Source organism: Carya illinoinensis, chromosome 4, assembly GCF_018687715.1.
Source record: "Carya illinoinensis cultivar Pawnee chromosome 4, C.illinoinensisPawnee_v1, whole genome shotgun sequence".
In the NCBI taxonomy this organism is placed as follows: domain Eukaryota; kingdom Viridiplantae; phylum Streptophyta; class Magnoliopsida; order Fagales; family Juglandaceae; genus Carya; species Carya illinoinensis.
This window is the reverse complement of record NC_056755.1, coordinates 44,101,208-44,122,303: the sequence shown is the minus strand read 5'-3', so window position 1 is coordinate 44,122,303 and position 21,096 is coordinate 44,101,208. Positions and strand designations below refer to the sequence as shown.

The 21,096-nt window shown below is 37.0% G+C and overlaps 2 protein-coding genes across 4 annotated transcripts; both read left to right on the top strand.

Moving 5' to 3' along the window:
• Window positions 1–6,511: 6,511 nt before the first annotated feature.
• Window positions 6,512–8,475, top strand: LOC122306122 (fasciclin-like arabinogalactan protein 7). Of its 3 annotated transcripts, none has more exons than XM_043118527.1 (2): window positions 6,512–6,665; window positions 7,418–8,475. In XM_043118527.1, exon 2 carries the CDS (start codon window positions 7,461–7,463, stop codon window positions 8,250–8,252), a length of 792 nt encoding a protein of 263 aa, XP_042974461.1. In that variant the 5' UTR covers window positions 6,512–6,665; window positions 7,418–7,460; the 3' UTR covers window positions 8,253–8,475. The 3 variants fall into 3 exon arrangements, with proteins under 3 accessions (XP_042974461.1, XP_042974464.1, XP_042974463.1); XM_043118530.1 differs by lacking the exon at window positions 6,512–6,665 and adding an exon at window positions 6,928–6,948; XM_043118529.1 differs by lacking the exon at window positions 6,512–6,665 and adding an exon at window positions 6,961–7,201.
• A 4,801-nt stretch (window positions 8,476–13,276) lies between these two features.
• Window positions 13,277–20,706, top strand: LOC122306120 (fimbrin-5). The gene is made up of 15 exons (XM_043118525.1): window positions 13,277–13,563; window positions 13,989–14,118; window positions 14,250–14,420; window positions 14,667–14,905; window positions 15,014–15,185; window positions 15,304–15,342; window positions 15,465–15,533; window positions 15,645–15,761; window positions 16,333–16,544; window positions 17,663–17,818; window positions 17,895–18,094; window positions 19,001–19,167; window positions 19,256–19,352; window positions 19,506–19,597; window positions 20,135–20,706. The coding sequence occupies exons 2-15, from the start codon at window positions 14,032–14,034 to the stop codon at window positions 20,420–20,422; spliced, it is 2,106 nt and encodes a 701-aa protein (XP_042974459.1). The 5' UTR covers window positions 13,277–13,563; window positions 13,989–14,031; the 3' UTR covers window positions 20,423–20,706.
• The last annotated feature ends 390 nt before the right edge of the window (window positions 20,707–21,096 follow it).

Sequence of the window (21,096 nt, the reverse complement as noted above, 5' to 3'; positions counted from 1 at the left end):
TAGACATCTTCCCTAGCTGACAACTCTCACAAACTTTATTTTCTAACTTATTGAATAATACTTTAATAAAATTATTGCTTTGCAGATTGGAAACAACAACTGCTTGAGGATGCCCGAGCCTTTGATGCCATAGGTCCCTTGTTACTGCTCGAAACCTTGTTGAAAAGAAAGTAGCTGGTGAAGCCCGAATGGTGTAGAGATTATCCTGCTTGAGGCCCTTAATTAGCACCCTTTGTGTCACTTGATCCTTGACCACAAAAGTCTGATTAGAAAAGTCACAGTTTACTGGGTAATTAGTGGTCAATTGTCCAATAGATAACAAATTTTTTTCTAAATCAAGAACCAACAGAACATTATTTAAAGTGAGCTTTGAAGATCCTGTCCCAATGGTAGCATCTCCAATGTGTGTAATTTTGAGAAAATCTCCATTGCCAATTAACACATTATCTAAACCAACATAAGGTTTTAAGTTGTGTAAAATACCTTCGTGAGAGGTCATGTGAGCAGAGGCTCCTATATCAGAAATCCATTCTTCAGTGCTGGTTTCTGAGTCAATGTTGAGAGCTACAAATGCTTTTGGCAAGTTGTCAAGCTGAATTGAGTGGTTAAATCTATGCCAACAACGAATTGCAGTATGACCTCGTTTGTCACAAATTTGACATAGAAGATCACGATGAGACTCACGGGTAGAATTAGTTGATACATTTGGAGAACCTTGATTAATTGGCTTCATAGTTGCTTGATTAGCAGGAGAAAAACCTTTACCTTTTGATGAGAAACTACCTGATTGTCGAGATCCCTTGTTAATGAACTTTGAGTTATTTTTCTGACCATAAAAGGCAGTGTAGGCTACTGAGTCAGGGGAGTACAAACTAATTCTGGTTTCATAGCTTTGCAATAAAGGCACTGCTTCTGCATAACTGGGCATAGGAGGTTTAAGCATAGAGGTGGTAAAAGGTTCATACCTTGCTCCCAAGCCATTTAACAGAGAAAATACTTTAGTTTTGTCATCAACAGGGAAGCCAATAGCAGATAGACTATCACACACTCCTTTGAATTTACGTAGGTAGTCATTCAGGGGCATATGAGAATCTTTCTTCATGTGATTGAGTTGCTGTGTAAGTTGAAACTGTCGCTCCTGAGAAGATTGAGCATAGGCTTCTTTAAGAGCTCTCCATACCTGTGCCAAGGTATCTAGTCCAATGACAATCCCAAAAGCCTCTTCAGATAAGGTGCCAATGATCCATCCTCTAAGTAGTCGATCAGCAATCTTCCATCTTACAAAATCTGGGTTAGGAACATATTGATGGTTTGAGCCCTCTGAAGGTGGAAGTACACTCTCAGGGATAGGGACTTCTCCCGTAAGATAGGCCACCAGTTCCTAACTTTCTGCTAGAGCAAGGACTTGCTCACGCCAGAGAGGATAATTTTTAGACTTGAGTCTGAGTGTGAAAAAATTGCCAACGTTCAAAGATACTGAAGACATGTTTGAGGGGAAAAAAAAAATAGCCCTCCTCACAGTATGATTTCTCTGATACCAAGAAGAAAATCAACACAAGTCGATGATGAAGAAATCTCACCACACTTTTACCGTGAGAGTAGTATTGTATTTATATTCAAGGATTGTGTACAAAGAGTGTATAAGCTATAGCTATACATGGTAATAGACAGTTGTGTATTCTAAACATGGTAAGACTTAACAAACTACAACAGCAAAATACAAGGAGTAAAATCTGCACTATAATCAGTCTGCTACACTCTCGGCATCCATATTTGTCATGTTGTCATCTATATCAACAGTTTCCATTTCAGGAATATTGTTGATTGAATGATGAATGTTATCAATATATACTCAGACTCGTACATTTTGTATCAACAAAAAAGGTCCTTGTCCCTTGTCTTTTGTAAGAGAGATAAAAAGATCTTCTTCTCTTGTGCATATAGTAAGATTGTTGTATGTTTCTTATGATACAGAAAGCATTAACCCAGATGTGAAGATCACTAGTCTGTCAATCGTCTCACCTGGCAGATCTGACATTGTTCTTCCTATACCTGAAGATGGAAATCCAAAGAGCTTGTGGTTTACATTGAAATAAGGCAGTAAATACCACTTGAAATTCTCCTTCCAAGTGAGCAATAACATAGTATCTAGCCCTAAGTACACCAACACTGCTTGGAAATCTGGTATCAAGGGTATGTTATCGGTGTTGACAGTTGAAGATGCTATATATAATAGAAACAAAATCCAAATATATGAGTCCTAACATGCAGCATCTTCATTAATCTGATTATGTCCTGTTTAGATATATGTTCATGAATTACTTTTAACCATGTTTATAATTACCGTTTAATTCAAATCATTCTTACATGCTAGCACTTTTTACTCATCCTTCATTCTTGAATCCTCTAGTGTATTCCTCTAAGAACAATTGATATAGCTTCCAATTCCATGCTGGATTTGTGTTTACTGTTTCTTCTCCACCCGTAGCAAGATAATCACTCGAATCAAATTAGCAAACTCCTACTTTCATTGAGCTCACTAGGATTTTCATTTTCATTTGGTCTCTATACAAGATTCTGGTTTATCCTATTTACTAGAAAAGGATGATGTGGAAACACATCAAATTTGACCTGCCTACCTGCTTACAAGGAACTATGTCCGTTGTCTCTAATTCATCATAGTATCTGGTACACATGACCCGTTTATTCACACTAAATTGACTGTTTTCAAGCCATTTTTGCAACATTTTATTGACCATTCTGACTTGCTTACTTATTTCCCTGATATATATCTGCTTTAAATGTTTTGGGTATTGGATGTGAATTGTACTTGAAAATCTACGAGGAAGTTTAGTCCAAGCCTTGGTACCACATGCCCAACTTAGACTTAAGACTGCAATAATTATTTTTAACACGTTTTTTGTTAAGAATTATATTTAGTCTAATTTCAGTAAATACCATGTGGTCTCGTATATTTTTCACCTCTGCAGTTTCTTGATGACGATGACAAGTGCTACCTGGAGATCAACTGTAAATTCAACATCCTAAAAGAATGGGCTGCTACTTAACCAGAGAACTTACCAACAAAAGCACTAGCATATCCCATTCTTCCGTTGATTTTAATGAATTTATAATTAGTTTTAGATTATTCCCTCTGAATATATCAAAGTATCAATTGCATAGTTTAGTCTTCATTACTAAAAGTTCCTACCTGTAGCAATTGAGAGAGAGAGAGAGAGAGAGAGAGAGAGAGAGAGAGAGAGAGAGAGATGGATTCTTTGGTGATTGCCTTTATCAATAGAAAATGTGAACTGTCATTTATATACTCTTCTTGTACTAACATTATTTGCAAAGTCTAGATCAGGGATATAGTCAGTCATTTCTTCAAAAGCATGATGGGGTCCTGTCTATCTGTTAGTGTTTGTAAAGCATTGGCCTCAGCAATATAAGATAATAAGGAAAAGAAAAGAAGCAAATGTTTGTAAAGCGCCAGATAGAGGGCATTTAAGTTGTTTAAAGCAGAGCTGTGGATTTAATTATTTTTATAAAATATAAAACAGTTCTTTTTCTCTTCTCTTAAAATTCTTTAGCAGCCACTGCTAAAATTAGCGGTAGCATACCATTAATCTTAACTGTCGAATTAAAACTTTTCTATTATGCTTTCTGGTTGCTTTCATTTTCTTCTGCTGCTGCTGGTGGGTGAAGCTATTCCTCTCAAGGTATATTAGAATTAACCCGAGAAAATTATCACTTAAACTATGCTCGCTCAGATGCACCAATGAGAATAATGTATGTGTTCAATGCTAAAACATGAACAAGAGGTCTGAAGATAGAAATTAGTGTGGACTGGTTAGAATAGAATTGAATTCACCAAAAGGAGATATTAAGAGCTCCAAAATTGGAATCTGTATGGCATCCCATCATTTGCCTGAATGATCAAGAACAAAACAAGCTGTTCTTGACCAAAAGTCATGGACATGAGTACTTAAATGAGTAGCTCAAGACAACATGGGTCCAACTCTGACTATCAAACTTCTAACTAACATCTAGCACCCCAATCACTTTGTTATAGGTGAAGTGTTATTAGCAGTGTTACTGTGATGACACCGGTCGACAAGCTGAAGTACGGGCAACGTTGATTTCTTTTCTGATTGAAACAATTTGAATTGGAGTGTTAAAGAATAAGCAAAGTATAGTTATGTATGTCACAGAACAGATGTAGATGCATTTCGTGGTTGATTTTAAAATAAGCATGGAATGGCACCATGTTGTGTAACCAAGTTTATAAGGTAAGTTAATGCCACCATTCTGGTGCAACTGATATGACTCCAAAGTCTTTTGTGATTGTTTAAAATTGAAAGCTGCTTCCATCATGTCTTAAGATTTATGCCATTTGCAAAAGCAAGATGCTCTCCCTTTCCAACAGAGCAACCTCCAATTTGGAGAATGAAGATGATAGAAAGGGCCCAAGAAAGCCATAGAAAAGACGAGGTAGATGAGTCAACATAATATCCACCAAATTAAAATGGGTATAGAATCAGCTTGACAGGGCAATGGTACCAGCCATCCACAGCTGAAAACAACATCACATCTTCTCGCCTCTTTTTACTAACTCATAGTTTCAAAGTTTGATGTACAGTGGCAGGTCATAGATTAACCTTTCTTGACTACCAAACAAGAATCTAGTGAACATGATTGTAAGAAAGTAACAACAACTCTCATGTTAATTAAGTTAAGGAAACGACTTGCTTGCATGGATCGATGCAAGCTCATACAAAGATTAATAATTATGCTTGAATATTGTTGTAAAAGTCAAGGTTAATTAAATTAATGATGAGTTAAAGACTTAACTTCATTTTACCGCAAATTCCAATGAAACCTCACATGGCACGCCTCTCCTCCCACACTCATTAATGTTTTTTTTTTTTTTTCCATTTGTTTATTATTAATTTTTGTTTAGCTCATTGATGGTGTGAAAACAAGCAACTTATTATATTAATTTGGAATTAATCCATAGTAATAATAATAATAATAATAATAATAAGATTACGAATCTTTTGAAAATATAGTGGTCTGGCATGTGAACCCCGAATGCTTGGTTTGTCTGGAGGTCCAACTGTCCAACGGTCACACATGGAGAAAACGGCGTCGTTTGCTAGCATGAACTAGTGCGTAGTGAAGCGACGCCGTACCATTTGTGTTGTTTTGTTGGTGGGTGCGCATGTAAGCCGAATCATTGTGTACAGTTGGCATCGGGTATCATAGTGGTGGGCCACGACCCGACAGCTAATGCTAGTTGGCCCAAATCTAGTGGTGGGACCCATCAGGAAACCTTATACATTATTTTAGAAAGTTCAATGGCTAGTAGCATATGGTAATGTTAAATAGATTATAGACCTTTTTAAAAGTGTTTTAGGTGAAACACATGTTTTGAAATTTTAAGTTCCATTTCTTCAGCATCTTCATTTTTTTTGAAATATGGAGAGTAAAAAAAAGGTCCATTTGGCTTTGTGACCATTATTGAGTTAGCCTAAGTCAAAATACTCTCTTTTATATAAAAAATCTTTGAGTCATTAATAAAGAAAAATAATACTTACAGTTGTGAATATATAAAACGTCGCGCAATCATTTTAAAAAAATGAATAACTATAAAAAATTAATTTTTTAATAATAGACTCTATTTTTTTTAAAATGACTATATAATGTTTGCACACTCTATAACTGTATATAACATTAGTCTTTTCCTATTACGAGGGATTGAGATTTTCCAACAATTATCTCAAAACAACAAAAACTTATACAATGAAAATAAATAAAATCCAAAAAATGATACAAGTAATTAATTGACTTGATCTTAAAGTTGCCTACTGTGAAAGTGATTATTGGAGTAATCCATTAATCAGATTGTTTTGAAACATTTAACGGGGGAGGGTCCAGCAACAGGGAGATTTGACATTGAAATGAGCTTGAATGGTGGGGTTTAGGATAGCCAGGTCCAGAATGTACCGAAAGTAGATACAATGATGATTGTGGCATATATTTTATATGTTCATCCATCTTTGTATCGCTGATCAGGTACCGCTTACTGCCATATATACAGTTTTTTTTTTTTTTTGTATGAAATATACATGCACTTGAAGCTTTACATTACATAAACTTCAGAAGATTATAAAAGAAAAGACTTGTTAAAGGGGCCCAATCACAAATCCCTTTTCATACCAGACTAGATTATAATAGGTGACAAACAAAACCATGCATGTGCACATTACCTACTAAATCGTTTTAAAACTATGCGGTGGAGTGCAGGGTTGGTGTTTCAACTCTCTCAAGGATTAAAAAACGAATTAGTTGAGTTGATTTTGAAAGCCTACCCGACACAGCCTGTTCTGTTGAGAAAGACTTGCCCGTATTCTCTTACCTGGTTTAGAAACAGCAACCCCATGTAACTTGTACCTACTCTTCACCTTTACATCTCTTCTCTTTTTTTTAATAATTTTACCTTTACATCTCTTGGGAACCAGCTTGGTACCACCACCACCGTGTTTTTTTTCTTTACTAATAAATCCTTCTTTATATAAACTCAAAACACATTGCCATCTCCATTCCATTATCATTCCCCACCACCTCTCTCTCTTTATCTATCTCTCTGAGTTCCTCTTGGTGAGGTCAGTGTCCTGTAGTCTCGCTATAGGTTTCGTGTACCCTTTCTTAAGTTACTGTTTTATGATTTGGCTACGCATTGTTCTTTTTGGTTTCCCTTTTCTCATCAATGAGTATAGATTTATGCTAATGGCTTCTATTTTTAGCTGATTCAGATTTCTTTGTTGTTGGTGGTGTAAATTGTGTGGCTTGGCTTCATCTTCTTACAGAAAATTTGTTGACTTTTTTTGGTGTGTATGAAGGATATAGTAAAGAACCACATTTTAGAAACAAAGAGGAAAAAAACATGTAATGTACTGCACTTGCAGAAGTTTTTCCATACGAGAAAACGGATCACGCATCAAGTTTGCGTGCAAGTCATGTGTCCACATTCTGCATATTTCAGTGTCATTTGTGTTGCATCACTTCGGTTTGGTTCATCATATCTACTTAAACTTACACCCCTTTTCTCCTGTTACGTTTCTTGATAAGTTGGTCAAGATCTAGGTTTGCTTAGTTGTGACGTTAAGCATGCATCTGAGTTCTTCTAGTTCTTACAGAGGTTTGTTGTGTTCTTCTGGTGCTTGCACAGGTTTGTTGTTTTGGGTTGTAAAAATGAGCGTGTGTTTGGAAACAGGTTCTGGTCCCGGGGTAGATTTGGAAAACTTTCAACTCACATTGTGCTTTAAATGGATGGTCCCCCTGGTCTGAGCTAATTGCTAAAGATGCTGAGATGTATTTTCTTACTGATTGATTGCCTTAACTTTACTTCTTGCAGGAATTTGGAGAGTCTGGTCTCATTAGGAATCAACTCAAGATTAATGAAAAACATGGAAGTACCCATGATTTTTATGGTTTCTTGTACCCTGCTTCTTCTGTGTTCTTCATCAGCATATGCTCAAACTGCTAAATCTCCCCCAATAAGCCCAACTCCATCACCAGCACCAGCACCAGCACCAGAATATGTAAACCTCACGGATTTGCTCACTGTGGCTGGTCCATTCCACACCTTCCTCAGCTACCTTGAGTCCACCAAAGTCATAGACACCTTCCAAAAGCAAGCCAACAACACTGAGGAAGGCATCACAATCTTTGTACCAAAAGATGGTGCCTTTTCATCTCTTAAAAAGCCTTCTCTTTCCAATCTCACTCAAGACCAGCTCAAGTCACTCATTCTCTTCCATGGCCTGCCACGTTTCTACAGCCTAGCTGAATTCAAGAACCTAAGCGAATCAGGCCCTGTACCTACCTTTGCCGGTGGGCAGTACACTTTGAATTTCTCCGATGTATCTGGGACAGTGAGCATTGGTTCCGGATGGACAAACACCAAGGTGAGCAGCAGTGTGCATTCCACTGATCCTGTTGCCGTCTACCAAGTCGATAAGGTCCTTCTTCCTGAGGCAATCTTTGGCACCGATATACCTCCAACGCCGGCTCCGGCACCATCTCCAGATATTTCCCCTGCTGCAGATGCTCCATCTGAAGGCAAAAATGGAGAAGGGTCATCTCCAACATCTGCACCCGGGAAATCTAATTCATACAGGATGATCAACTGGGGAATTTGGAGTCACTTGGTTTTGGCACTTTCAGGTGTGCTGGTCTTCTTCTTGTGAGGGAGGATTTGTTGAATCTTTTTGATTGATATTCACCGTATATTTTCGGATTTGTTTCATTTTTCCCAATTGAAAACTATTTTTTGAACATATATGTTATCGAATTCATGTACGAGGATGCGAGTTCCATGCTTCATATTGCCTTATGTTTGTTCAAATATTACATTAGTTGTACACAATTTCTCTCAGAATTGAGTTTTGAGTTATAATGCGTTTGGCATAATGCTTGAGCTTTGTAGTTTGTACTGCATAATCTCAATATATGCATTGTCCCCTATTCTTTAAAGGAATCCCAAGCAATGCTGAAACCAAAGTTATCGAGAAACAAGGAAAAGGAAGGTGTTTGACTGTTTGTATTACTATATATATTACCAAAAAGCTTTGAAGGGCATGACTGTAAGATGGCGCATAATTAACTACTGAGTGCTCTGTTTTTTATTTCCTATAGAAGTTCTTTTCTTGACTGGGGGGCCTCTTCAAGCTTAGAACATGTTGTTACTTCAACAAGACTCTAGGAGACTAGGGCAATCTTCCTCTAAAAGTGACATGTCCAACTAGAAAAAGAGGGGGCCGGAAAGCAGCAAAACTCAGTTTATTTTAGGTTAAGCATGCAACTTTCCACCCTTTTTCTGAGGTTTCAAGGTTAATCAAGTTGTTTGTGAGAAGCTTTTTGAGTTTCAAATATGGACATTCTGGCCAATGTGGTTTTGCTAAATTATAAGGCTGTTCGTATTCAACCGCACACCCCTACCTCAAACAACTTGATTGGGATAATTGGAAGGAATAAAGTAGATGTAGTGTAAGGGATATGCTACTAATTTGTAATTACTACTTCTATTGTTGCATTCTCAAAGTAAATCGTGAAGATGGAAGAATTGAAGTTGTGTAGTTGGGATGTTGAGGTTCATTCCCAACAGGCAACAGCTGTGAGAAATGTAAAGTTGAAGCGATGGGCCATTATATGCCAAAACAATTTTGTTTTCAGCGACTGTGTAATTGACCACAAAAAAAGAAAAAATGGTAAACGCCAAAACGTGCGGACAACTCAAGCGTTACGACAATAGGCAATTAAAGTATTGGGCAAAGAAAAGGCTAATGCATTTCCCCACCTGCTGGTCCAACCAATAGGCAATTAAGAGAGCAGGCCCGTTGCCATTTTTAGCCTCTGAAAAATAGTTACATTACAGCTATTGAGAACTAATTTGAGATGTGGCTTTTACAATTTCGAGAGAGCGGGGGGGCATCAGGGCAGGTAGATCAATAGTAACGGGTGGTTTAACAGGCGAGATTATGTGCCCACAAGTTGGTGCACAATGAATTTTTGAGGATGTCATCCTCTTAAGGTTGAAATTGTAGCTTTTCTGTCTTCAACAATTGTACAGATGCACCAAGAAAAAGAAGTGGGGATTCATTTATGGGGAAGTAGTCATAAGAGCACTTGGGACATAAAAGGGATACGTTAATGACAAAAAATTGCACAACATGTCGGAATAGGAAAAAGAATCATTCTTGGCCCACGATGATGTTTCGGGTCTTGATCGAAGTGGTTTGGATCCCTTGGCAGCAATCCAGTGCGGCTATACAATATTCCTACGTATATCTTTGGCAGTGAATGAAAAATAAATGTAGAAAAAATAAAAGAGAGATGGACACAAGTAAAATAAATGTAGAAAAAATAAAAGAGAGATGGACACAAGTATCTGTGGTTTGGCATAATGCCTATGTCTATGGGTCTTTTAGAGGGAAATCTTCTATAATATATTGTTTTAGAGTTTTTCATCCTTACTGTACAATGAAAGTCGGAGACCTATTTTCTAGAGGAGATATTCTCTTTGGAGCTCTCGTCAAGAGGCTAAAGAAGCTGAAGAAATCAAAGAAGCCCCCATTCTCATCTGGACCGATCTTTTTTTATCCTTGACCTTGGAAGTGGCGAGGGATGGCAGCTTTATTCCACTCCTCGCTTGCGTGTCTAACTTATTTTTCCTCATTTCTCATTTTTCTCTTTTTTTTTCATCACTTCCTTTTTTTCCCTCTTACATCTTTTTTTTCCTTATTCCCTCATTGTCTCTTTTTTCTCACCTTCTGTTGTTCTCTAGTGGCCGGGGCCTTTTGATGGGCTGGCTTTGGTTTATCTAAGCCTGTGGTATTATCCCTTCAGAATCAGTGATCAGCTTTAAGAAGTATGTCGTCCCCTCTGAGTGGTTAGATGTCTACTGTCCATATAGTTTGGTGTTGGCAATGCAATGGATGATTTCTTGTTTGCAGTTGCGATACACCAGTACGGCTCCCATGGAAAAGTCTTCTCTTATAGATGCATCAAGAAGTTTAAACATACATTGGGCAAAGAAACTTAATGAACTATTTATTTTTCTTTGGAGGAATTCTATTTGTAAGTTGAGTTATTGGCATATCGAATATACTGTGCTGATCACGTGGATCATCCTTACAATAGGTGATGTGTCCTAACCTCTTATGTTAGCAACTTGTTGTCCAAGTGTAGGTTGTGTTGTTACAGCTTATGTTTAGTGTGGACTTGTCCTGCCATTAACTAAATTAACAAGAAAACATGAGTTAACTATCACTAGAATTCCAAACCCAGTAAAAAAAACATCTTTTTGGTTCTATTGAATCGCTCGCTAACTGCTAACTGAGTAGGTTGGCTAGCACGAGTTGTGGTTACGGCTGAAATGTCACTTGAATCCAAAGATTAGCTTGTTCTCTCCTATATGTGTTTGAGTGAACTCGTGAGAGAAATTGATAATCACATTTGCATGCAATATCATCTTCGAGCATTATATCATGCTTGTCACGTCAACAAGTATATAAAAAAGGGATTGTATCTTGATTTTTTTTATAAGGATAATGAATCTCACGTGAAAGTAATTTGTTTATATATCGATATATGGGTACGTAGCTGAATTGTTACCTCTTAATACGAGTCGTATTGGCCTAGACCATGCCTACCCCTAAAGGGAACCAAATCCTAGTTAATTCAAGCAGTCTTGGGCTAGTATCATTTGTGTCTTTTGGACTACTAGGAGAACCGTGGTCTCTCATTTTCTCTGAAGCCTTGTTGCTTGGTGTAAGATGTCCCTAATGGGACCATTAGGCCCTTTCAATTCAGAACCTACTAATTAATTAGTGATCTATCCAATACGATATTTAACAAAAAGAAAGAAAGAAAAAAGGAATACATGTTTAGACTATCAAAACAAAATGTGTAATTTTTTAAAAATAAGATAAAATATCAAGTAATCTCGTGAAGAGTATTTGATCACAATGAACTCGATGAGAAGAAGCTAGCTTTTATATCCTGTTTTATAGTAGAGATGCAATTGAAAGAAAAAAGAGAATAGATTTGGTAAACAACGTAGAGTAGAGGCAAAATGAAAGGAATATTGTAGAGATTTCGGACCCAAACAACACAAACAAACAGAAGAGCTAGCTTAAAAGATGCAAACCTACACTACCTTTTGTGATTGGAATTATGTGCTTAAAACGTGGGGGGCGGCAGAAAATTAGGCTGCGAAAGCCACCCAGCCCCTTCATTTTTGCCACATTTGTTGACTTTCTATATATATATATATGTAGATACTTGTCATTGGTCGGTCGAGTTTGAGCAGTGCACATCTGATTGTCCAATATAATATATTATGACAATAAAGATGATCGAGATGCAAGGAAGAGGACTTGTGAGAGATTTGAGTAGTCATATGTGAGACTCAACACAAGCAAACTAATTTTTCAAATTTCAACAATGAATATACTAAGTTACTAACCCCATGGTGTTTTACTAACGACAACTTCTTAAAAAACTCCTTTTCTCTCAGGACTCTCAACCCCAAGACTCGCTACTGGTGGAGAGGGAGGGGCATCAGCCCCTTACTTTCCCCACTCCCCTTCACACCCATAAAAGAAACCATGTTCCTTCACTTTCTCTTGTTGTAGGTATGATGAGTTTGATGCAAGGCATTTAATGAGAATCGAGATACATCCAACTTGCACGCTATGGCCTTGGCCCTTACATGAGTCATTTTTTTTATGTCTACTCGACAACGGGTGTCCCTCTGCTCAAATCTTTGGAATTAACCTCCTCCACCCCCTTTGCCATCGTGTGTATTACTTGCATGCTTTGACAGCGCGCCGCTGTACGATCGATTGACCTGCCTAACTCTGCCTACATGATTATTTTACTCCTTTTCTCTAAAACTAGAGTCGACACACTCTACTCTTTTACCTGTAATGAAGAACGTAAATCTAACTAATGAAATCTCTTGAACAGCTCTCCAACGTATACTCCCTTTTGGAGAGTCTAGACAAACCAAAACAATTGACTTTGTGGTGGCCACTCTTCTTTAGCAGTTAGTTGATCAAGAAAACACAATTACATGCACCCTTACATTTTAATTTTCATGTCGTATAATTTGATTTGGAATAGAATAAATCTTCTTTGTAACCATATTTGCGTGCTACAACAAAAAAAGGGAGCCACTCTTTTTCTTCTCGAGGAAAACTTGATCTGCTCACAGTCACTGTGATGTAGTTAGGTTTAGACAGTGAGTTAAAATGAAATTAATCAAGATAAAAATTGAAAGTTAAATAAAATATTGTTAAAATATTATTTTTTTAATATTATTATTATTTTATAATTTAAAAAAATTAAATTATTTATTATATTTAATATAAAAATTTGTAAAAATTATAATAATAAACTGAGATAAAATGAGATGGATTGAGATAAACTTTCAATCCAAACCACAAAATCCTCACGTTCTTAAATGGTGCACAAAATTCGCTCTCCCGACATTTGCATACAATTGATGATTTGTTTTTTCAAATTAAAATAAAATAAAATAAAAAAAGAGAATGAATTGTTTGGGCCTCTAGCATAGACATCTCTCAGGAAATAAATTAAAAAAAAAAAAAAAAACAAAGTGAGCATTTAAAGTTTTTTTGTCCTAAGCATAGCATTTATAGTTTTCAGATTGATTGAATAAAGATTGTTTAATGGGGAAGTAATGTAGTATTCAGAACAGGGTAAGGCAAGAAAAGCCGAATGAAGATTTTGGTCCATAAATAAAAGCACCACCACCTTTGCGTTTGTCTCTCTCTGCTTGCATTAGGGGCATTTGCCTTCTCCTTGGTCTTCGCGGGTCCTATAGGCAACACGGTTTTCTCTCCTACAGCCAAACCTCAAAAGCATCAACTCTGAAAATAAAAATGCGCTCTCTCTCTCTCTCTCTCTTCAACTGCCAAACCTGCGCAAAAAGAATGATGAAGCTTTCAATTTAGCACTTTTTTCTTGAAGAAGGTATTTCCTCCTTGTTTCTCACGCTAATATTCAATTTTGCTACGTGGGTTTTCATTTTTTCTTTTCAATCTCGATTCTTTTTCATCGTATTGGTTGGTTCACAAGGTTCAAATCTTCATTTTGCTACATGGGTATTATTATCATTTTTGTTTGGTTTGATTTTGCTTCATTTTGAGTCGAGATTATTGGTTCTTGTACGCCCCTTGTTAGATTCCACTGTTGGATCAATCAAGAGCCGCGTAATTAGATATGCATGGACGTCCACTTAGATGTGTAGTATGGTTTCTCAATTGGGTTTTGTTCATTTTAACATATATGGATCTGTGTTTTCGTGTTATTGTTCCTCAATTATAGAGTTTCTTGCTTCCTTATTGGAATCCTGATGTAATCTATTATATGCCACTATGTATCTTTTGGCCGTCCAGTATTCCTCCTTGTGTTGGGAAGTTCAAGCAAACAACCGTCAAGATGTCTGGTTTTGTGGGTGTCCTTGTTTCTGATTCATGGCTACAGAGCCAATTCACCCAAGTCGAGCTTCGCACCCTCAAGTCCAAAGTAAGCACTTCTTTGTTCTCAAATATGTGCGTTTTGTATAATCGTATATTCTCTTTATCCCACATTTTGTTAGTATTTTATGATTAATTAACATAGTTGTGGGGACATTTGATTGGATTGTTTGGCTTTAGTATGTTTCTGTAAGGACTCAGTCTGGTCGCGTCACAGTGGGAGATTTGCCACCCGTTTTTGTGAAATTGAAGGCTTTCACTGAAATGTTTACCGAGGATGAGATTAAGGCCATTTTGGGGGAGTCATATAAGGACATGAATGGAGAACTTGATTTTGAATCCTTCCTTCGGGTGAGCCGTTGTTATATGGTTGTTGTGTGCTTCTTTTTCATTTATTCTTGGTGCTTACAATGCTATTGATATTTGGCAAATGAATTATGGTTACACTAAACTTGATAAACTCAATTAGTGGCGAATGCGTAGGCGTTGCTGGATTTTCATAGCCTCTTTTACTTTTATTTTCATATTTATCTCTTTGGGTGCACATATAATAACTACAATTCGAGTGATCAAGTTGTGGAATCTTTTGATTGGCAGGCATATTTAGATTTGCAATCCCGAGCTACAGCAAAATCCGGGGGTTCCAAGAATTCCTCATCATTCCTCAAAGCCACTACAACGACTGTCCATCACTCAATTAACGAATCAGAGAAGGCTTCTTATGTTTCCCACATTAACAGCTACCTGGCAGATGATCCATTTTTGAAGAAGTATCTTCCAATAGATCCATCTACAAATGCTTTGTTTGATCTTGCAAAGGGTGGAGTTCTTCTCTGGTAGATTTGCCTGGCCACTTTGTTATCTTGAACTGTTTACCCTTGATTGAGATTTCATGTTTGTTGAAGGTGCTCCTGTGTATTGATGCTTTCAATTGCTTCTTGTAGTAAGCTTATAAATTTAGCTGTTCCTGGCACCATAGATGAGCGAGCTATTAACACTAAAAAGGTCCTCAATCCATGGGAGAAGAATGAGAATCATACACTTGGCCTCAATTCTGCAAAGGCTATTGGCTGCACAGTCGTTAATATTGGCACACAGGATTTAGCTGAAGCAAGAGTAAGTTAAACTATACTACCAGCTACAAATCGGAATCTTCTTACTATATTTTACTATGCGGTTTTAAACTTGCTCAAGATTTCCTTTTCCTTATTTTCTTCTGTCTGTTGATTTGTAGCCACATCTGTTACTTGGCCTGATTTCTCAAATAATCAAGGTACGAAACCCCTTTCTTTTATGCATTGAATATGAGCTCTTAGGATTTGGACACTATAAGAGTTCGTTTATTAATGTTTACACCATTTATTGTGCTGTCTTTTCATATGGTGGCCACTTCAGATTCAACTATTAGCTGATCTCAATCTGAAGAAAACTCCCCAACTTGTGGAATTGGTGGATGACAGCAAGGTAACCTTCCTTCTAATGCGATCTAGGTTTTGATATTTTGTTTTTCATTTTGCTATATACACTGGAACATTATTGACATTATTTTGCTAATGAAATCGAATTAATCTGCAGGATGTGGAGGAGCTTTTGAGTTTACCGCCTGAAAAGGTTTTACTGAAATGGATGAATTTTCATTTGAAGAAAGCTGGATATGAGAAACAAGTTACAAACTTCTCTTCTGACGTCAAGGTAGGGGAAAACTCACCAGCTCATGAGACTAAAAGCTTTATAATTTAACTAGTGGCAAAAAATGCAATTTTAAGTTGGTACGGTATGGTGATAAGAGTTTGGTAGTCCGGCTTTTTCCATTCATGTATATTTTCTGTATGCTCAGGCTATGCCATATCAGCTATTTCAATAAAGTGCTATTATCCACACATACCCACCCGCTCCCACGTGCATTCGCACACGCACATAATGAATAGATTTACTGCCTTGGGCCAATTGCATTGATTTTCTGGTGAAGAAAAGAACTCTTCGAGAAAAATGGAGACTAGTGGAAAATGTGGTTTTATCATTACATTCCCAATAACCTGTCCGCTTCCTGTGAAGTAGTATGCTGTTAGCTTATGGACAAGCTTTTTTGTTTTATTTTTTATCATGCATCATGTTTGAGTCACACTACAATTAGAATTTGGGGCACATATTTACCAATATAGAAAACGATAATGTTGTAACATTTCAATGTAGAAATGTTTAGATGATGCTTCTGACGAATTTTGCTATGTCTTTGATGCTGTCTTAATGTTGTGCATTTCAGGATGGAGAGGCATATGCTTACCTGCTTAATGCTCTTGCACCCGAACACTCAGGCCCCGCTGCCTTGGATACAAAGGATCCTAAAAAAAGAGCAGACATGGTTCTTGCACATGCTGAGAAATTGGATTGCAAAAGATACCTCACTCCTAAGGACATTGTCGAGGGTTCACCAAATCTGAATCTTGCATTTGTTGCACAAATATTCCAGCACAGGTGAGGAAGAATGTCTTTACTATTTTCTTCTTCAAGTTTGCAAACACCAACCCCCCCCCCCCCCCCCCCCCACAAAAAAAAAGAAAAAAAAAAAGAAAAAAAAAAGAGGACAAAAATTAGCCTTAAACCATAGCTTTTTTTCCTTTCCGTTTTTAGGTGACAGATATTTCACCTTGCTGATTTAGTATTTAATTTGGTGTCTGAGCAATGGTCTTGAGTTGAATACACACTTTATACCTAGTTGATTTAAATATTCCACATGTTTGGACCACCTATTAAGGGGTAGTTTTGCTCACGAGAATGAGTTTTAGAATATAATTTTAATTATTAAATTCACCTATTCACCCCAGTTTAAGTTTTCTGGACATTTGGTGATTTGTTTCACTTATGTAAATTGATTATGATTTTATCACCTTTTCTATTCGATTTACATGATCTAGCCAATTCATTGTTTTAACCTTCCTAGTTATTGTGAGTAGATCTGTCTGTATCACCACATTTTGGTGATTTATCATCTGGTTTCTATAAGGATCTGCAGCAGGGCCGAACTTTTCCTACTTCTGCATAACATACTTAGGTTTTTAAGATCCTTTATGTACCCTTTTGGAAATAGGGAAAAATTACACTTTTCCTTCTCAAACTACCACTCATTCTACAGTATGACCACCAAACTACCAAAGTTAACACTTTACTCCCTCAAACTATCCTTTTTATCCTTTCAATTTGTTGTTTAAGATCCACTATTATGATCATGCCGAGTCTACTATTTTTCATTAATCTCACGACCAGATCTTAAGAATGGATATAAAAATGGTAATCTACCAAGTCTCCATGTTTGTAGAACTACTAATGGTCAATTGATTCTAAAGTTCACAAGCATGTGAAACCTAGTAAATTCAACCTAGGCTGTTCACTTCTTCATTCACGCTGGTTCTTGTATTTTTCATCCCTCAAATTTCACTGTAATTTTTAAATGGCGCCTTTCATTATATAAATTATTTTCATTGTAATTTATGTTGGTACAGCAATAGCAAATTTTTGTTATTTTTCTTGCTTGTGCGAACCCTAGCTTTATGATTCTTGAAATCTAGGCTAATGGTATGCAACTTTCGCTGCAGGAATGGCTTGACAGTCGACAGCAAAAAGATGTCCTTTGCTGTGATGATGACCGATGATGCAGAAACTTCTCGGGAGGAGAGATGCTTCCGATTATGGATTAACAGTCTTGGAATTGCTTCCTATGTCAATAATGTCTTTGAAGATGTCAGAAATGGGTGAGATTTTGTTTTCCTCCTCGGTGATGTGGAGCCCATATGATCTTGAGTGACGTTAAATGTCTTATGCTTGCAGATGGATTCTTTTAGAAGTTCTTGACAAAGTTTCACCAGAATCAGTTAACTGGAAGCAGGCATCAAAGCCTCCTATAAAGATGCCATTTAGAAAAGTTGAGAATTGCAACCAAGTTATAGGGATTGGGAAGCAATTAAGGTTCTCCCTTGTGAATGTAGCTGGGAACGATATTGTGCAAGGAAATAAAAAACTCATACTAGGTAAGTCTTTAAGCATTACCCCTAAAACTCTGTTATCTTGCTCATTTTTACTGATCCATTCAATTCATCCATGATTGTTGTCTGATGCGTTACTCATCTGTTGCAAGTTGAGTTGTTGATATCTGTTGTAAAGTCACACTAGTTCGGTAATATTACAGTCTGAATGATAGGAACTAACTTCGGTCTATGGCTTTTGCCTCCAGCTATTCTTTTAGCCAACCCAAGAGAACCAGAAGGCCAGATGGTTGATTTTGTTTACATTTTCTCTGATATGAAAAGTGAAAACTGAATCATAAGAAGTGGGTGGAGTGGGTATTTGAACATATGGCACCTAAGTGTATAGTTCTCACCAATTATATTTCATAGTTGCCAGGCTTTGTCGATAGTCAATTCTGTTCCTTGTTTGGACTACATGAACCCAAATATTTGATTGGAACACATGTACCTATGGATCGGGTATTTTATTTTGATAAGTAGAACAGATGCACAAAAGCTAGTTAACTTTTTCCATCGTGAGAAAATTTACACCCATCCACCTGGCTCAATTATAAGCATAGAAATGGTGCACAAAACCGGCCAGGGCCATCAAGCTACAAGGTCTGACAACACAGAATTGAGCCTTTTCCATTTGACTTGTTGCAGCTGATTGGATACTTGTGAGTTTGAATCCCACTGGGTGTGGCTGGTTTCTTACTGAAAAAATTTATTTGCTAATTGCAGGGCATCTTTTTTGTTTTAATAGCTTCAGTATCAGTTTATATGAAGTTCAGAGCTTTCCTCTTCAATAAAACTGTCTATTTATGGAAGTTGGATTACTTATTAAAAATATTATGAAAGCATGATCAGCAGAGATTTCTCTTCACTGTCAGAAAATGCTTAATACCTGGTGTTCTGTCCCAATTGCAGCATTTCTATGGCAACTCATGAGGTTCACTATGCTCCAACTCCTAAAAAACTTGAGATCACATTCCCAAGGTAAAGAGGGAAAAGAGATAACAGATGCTGACATTCTAAAATGGGCAAACAACAAAGTGAAGAAAGCAGGCAGAACCTCCCAAATGGAGAGCTTCAAGGTAATACAGTAAATGTCGGCCTTGTTTCACAATCAGATCCTAACCTTGATTGATAGTTTATTTGTCTAAATTGACTTTTTTGTTTTAGGAAAAAAACCTTTCAAATGGGATTTTCTTCCTTGAACTTCTTAGTGCTGTAGAGCCAAGGGTGGTCAATTGGAGTGTTGTTACAAAGGGAGAAACTGGTATGTCCACTTTCTTATACTTCTGGTGTGGGATAAAATGAAAATTTTGCCCAAGCTTGCTCCTTTTCGGCATGCTACAGAGCGTGACTATAATGGATATGCTTAAAACGGTAGGAAAAAAATTTCTCACTTGATTGTTTTTCATTATTGCAGAGGAAGATAAGAAGTTGAATGCAACATATATAATAAGTGTTGCACGAAAGCTGGGGTGTTCCATTTTCTTGTTACCTGAGGATATTATAGAGGTAAGGTTATATTTGTAAAATTGGACGTGCATATTTCTCCTCACATTTGACACTATGGTGTGATGAAACGTCACTTTATTTCCTGTGCAATTTTGAGTCTGTGTCACTAAATTGTATGCATCTAAATGTTTAAAAGAAACGGTGCCAGTATCCAGATATGGAGTATCAGAACCTTCTATTTTGGTAGTCCCTTATGTGGAGATTTTGATTGAGCATGTTACTCATTCAACTCTTTGAAATTTGTCCCTTTCTTATGATTTTGCACCTCTCCAGGTTTACTGAATGTATAAGTTTGTTGTATGATAAAAAGACACGATTTTACGATGCTGATGTTTCTTAATTGATGGTCCAAATTAAGCCTTATAATTATCACTTTTGAAGGAACAGTGAAGAATCCCTGACTGATGTTATAGAGTTCACTTTTTTTTGGCTTTGTGAACTGGGTTCATCAACACTGCGATTAAGATTTTCAAATGTAAGAATACATGACTCTTTAACTAATTACTAATTTTTATTGCAATTGTCTCAATACGACAGGTAAACCAGAAGATGATCCTTATTTTGACAGCAAGCATCATGTATTGGAGCCTACAGCAACCTGCAGAGGAGTCAGAATCTAACCCTTCTGAAGAGAGTAATACTCCTGATGCATCCTCTGCAGCTTCAATGGATGGTGATAGGGAAACGGCTTTGGCTTCTGAGGTCTCGAATTTGGCAGTCAACGATGCTGCTTCAGATACTGCTGATACCACTCCCGCCCAATTGGTTGAAAATGAGGAATCCTCTGGTAAGGTTGAGGGAAAGGACAGTCCTGATTGGGAATAACCGGAAATACAACTCAACATAATTTTTTCTTCTTCGATTCTTTATTTTTTGTTTTTACTAGAGAATGGGAAAGGATGTAATTGGTTGTAGTTAGCAATATTGTCGCTCGTCATGTATGACAGAGCCCTCAATCTATTTATTTGCTTGTAAACCACAGAAGAAAAAAGGGGTCCTGTAAATCTTCTTTGTTTAACTAAAGGTTTCTGTCTTTGGTTTATATTCTTTTGACTCGATCTTCATTAAGGGGAATAATATAAGTGGGGCTTAGATGCTTTATTTGTTCACCCTTCTTGATATTAGTTGTATTGCATTTCAGTGATTTCACTAATGCTCACGCGTTTGTAACAGGATTTGGAATACCAAAGGATATAAATCGTATGAAATCCGGACTTTAACTGCATTGACATGGGCATTTTTAATTGTAACTTGACTCGCCCGGACACGAATAAAAAGCTATCAAGCATGACACATTGACAATGGCTTTCCCTAGTGTGGACTTGAGCGAACTTCTTCAACAAGCCCATTCATGAAAGAAGCTTGCAACGTGCAAGCAAGAGGTTTAAAATAAGTCTTGAACTCAATTGTACTGTAAAGTAAGTATGCCATGATAACTGATAAAGACATTGAGCAACTCCAATCAACAACATTGAAATGGATCTTTTTGATGACTTTGT

Bases quoted from the DNA above. Each gene is read 5' to 3' on its own strand.
- LOC122306120 (XM_043118525.1), top strand. From the start codon at position 14,032: ATGTCTGGTTTTGTGGGTGTCCTTGTTTCTGATTCATGGCTACAGAGC. The intron at 18,095-19,000 runs GTAAGTCTTTAA...TCCCAATTGCAG, and splicing joins AAATAAAAAACTCATACTAG to CATTTCTATGGCAACTCATG. The intron at 19,598-20,134 runs GTAAGGTTATAT...TCAATACGACAG, and splicing joins TACCTGAGGATATTATAGAG to GTAAACCAGAAGATGATCCT.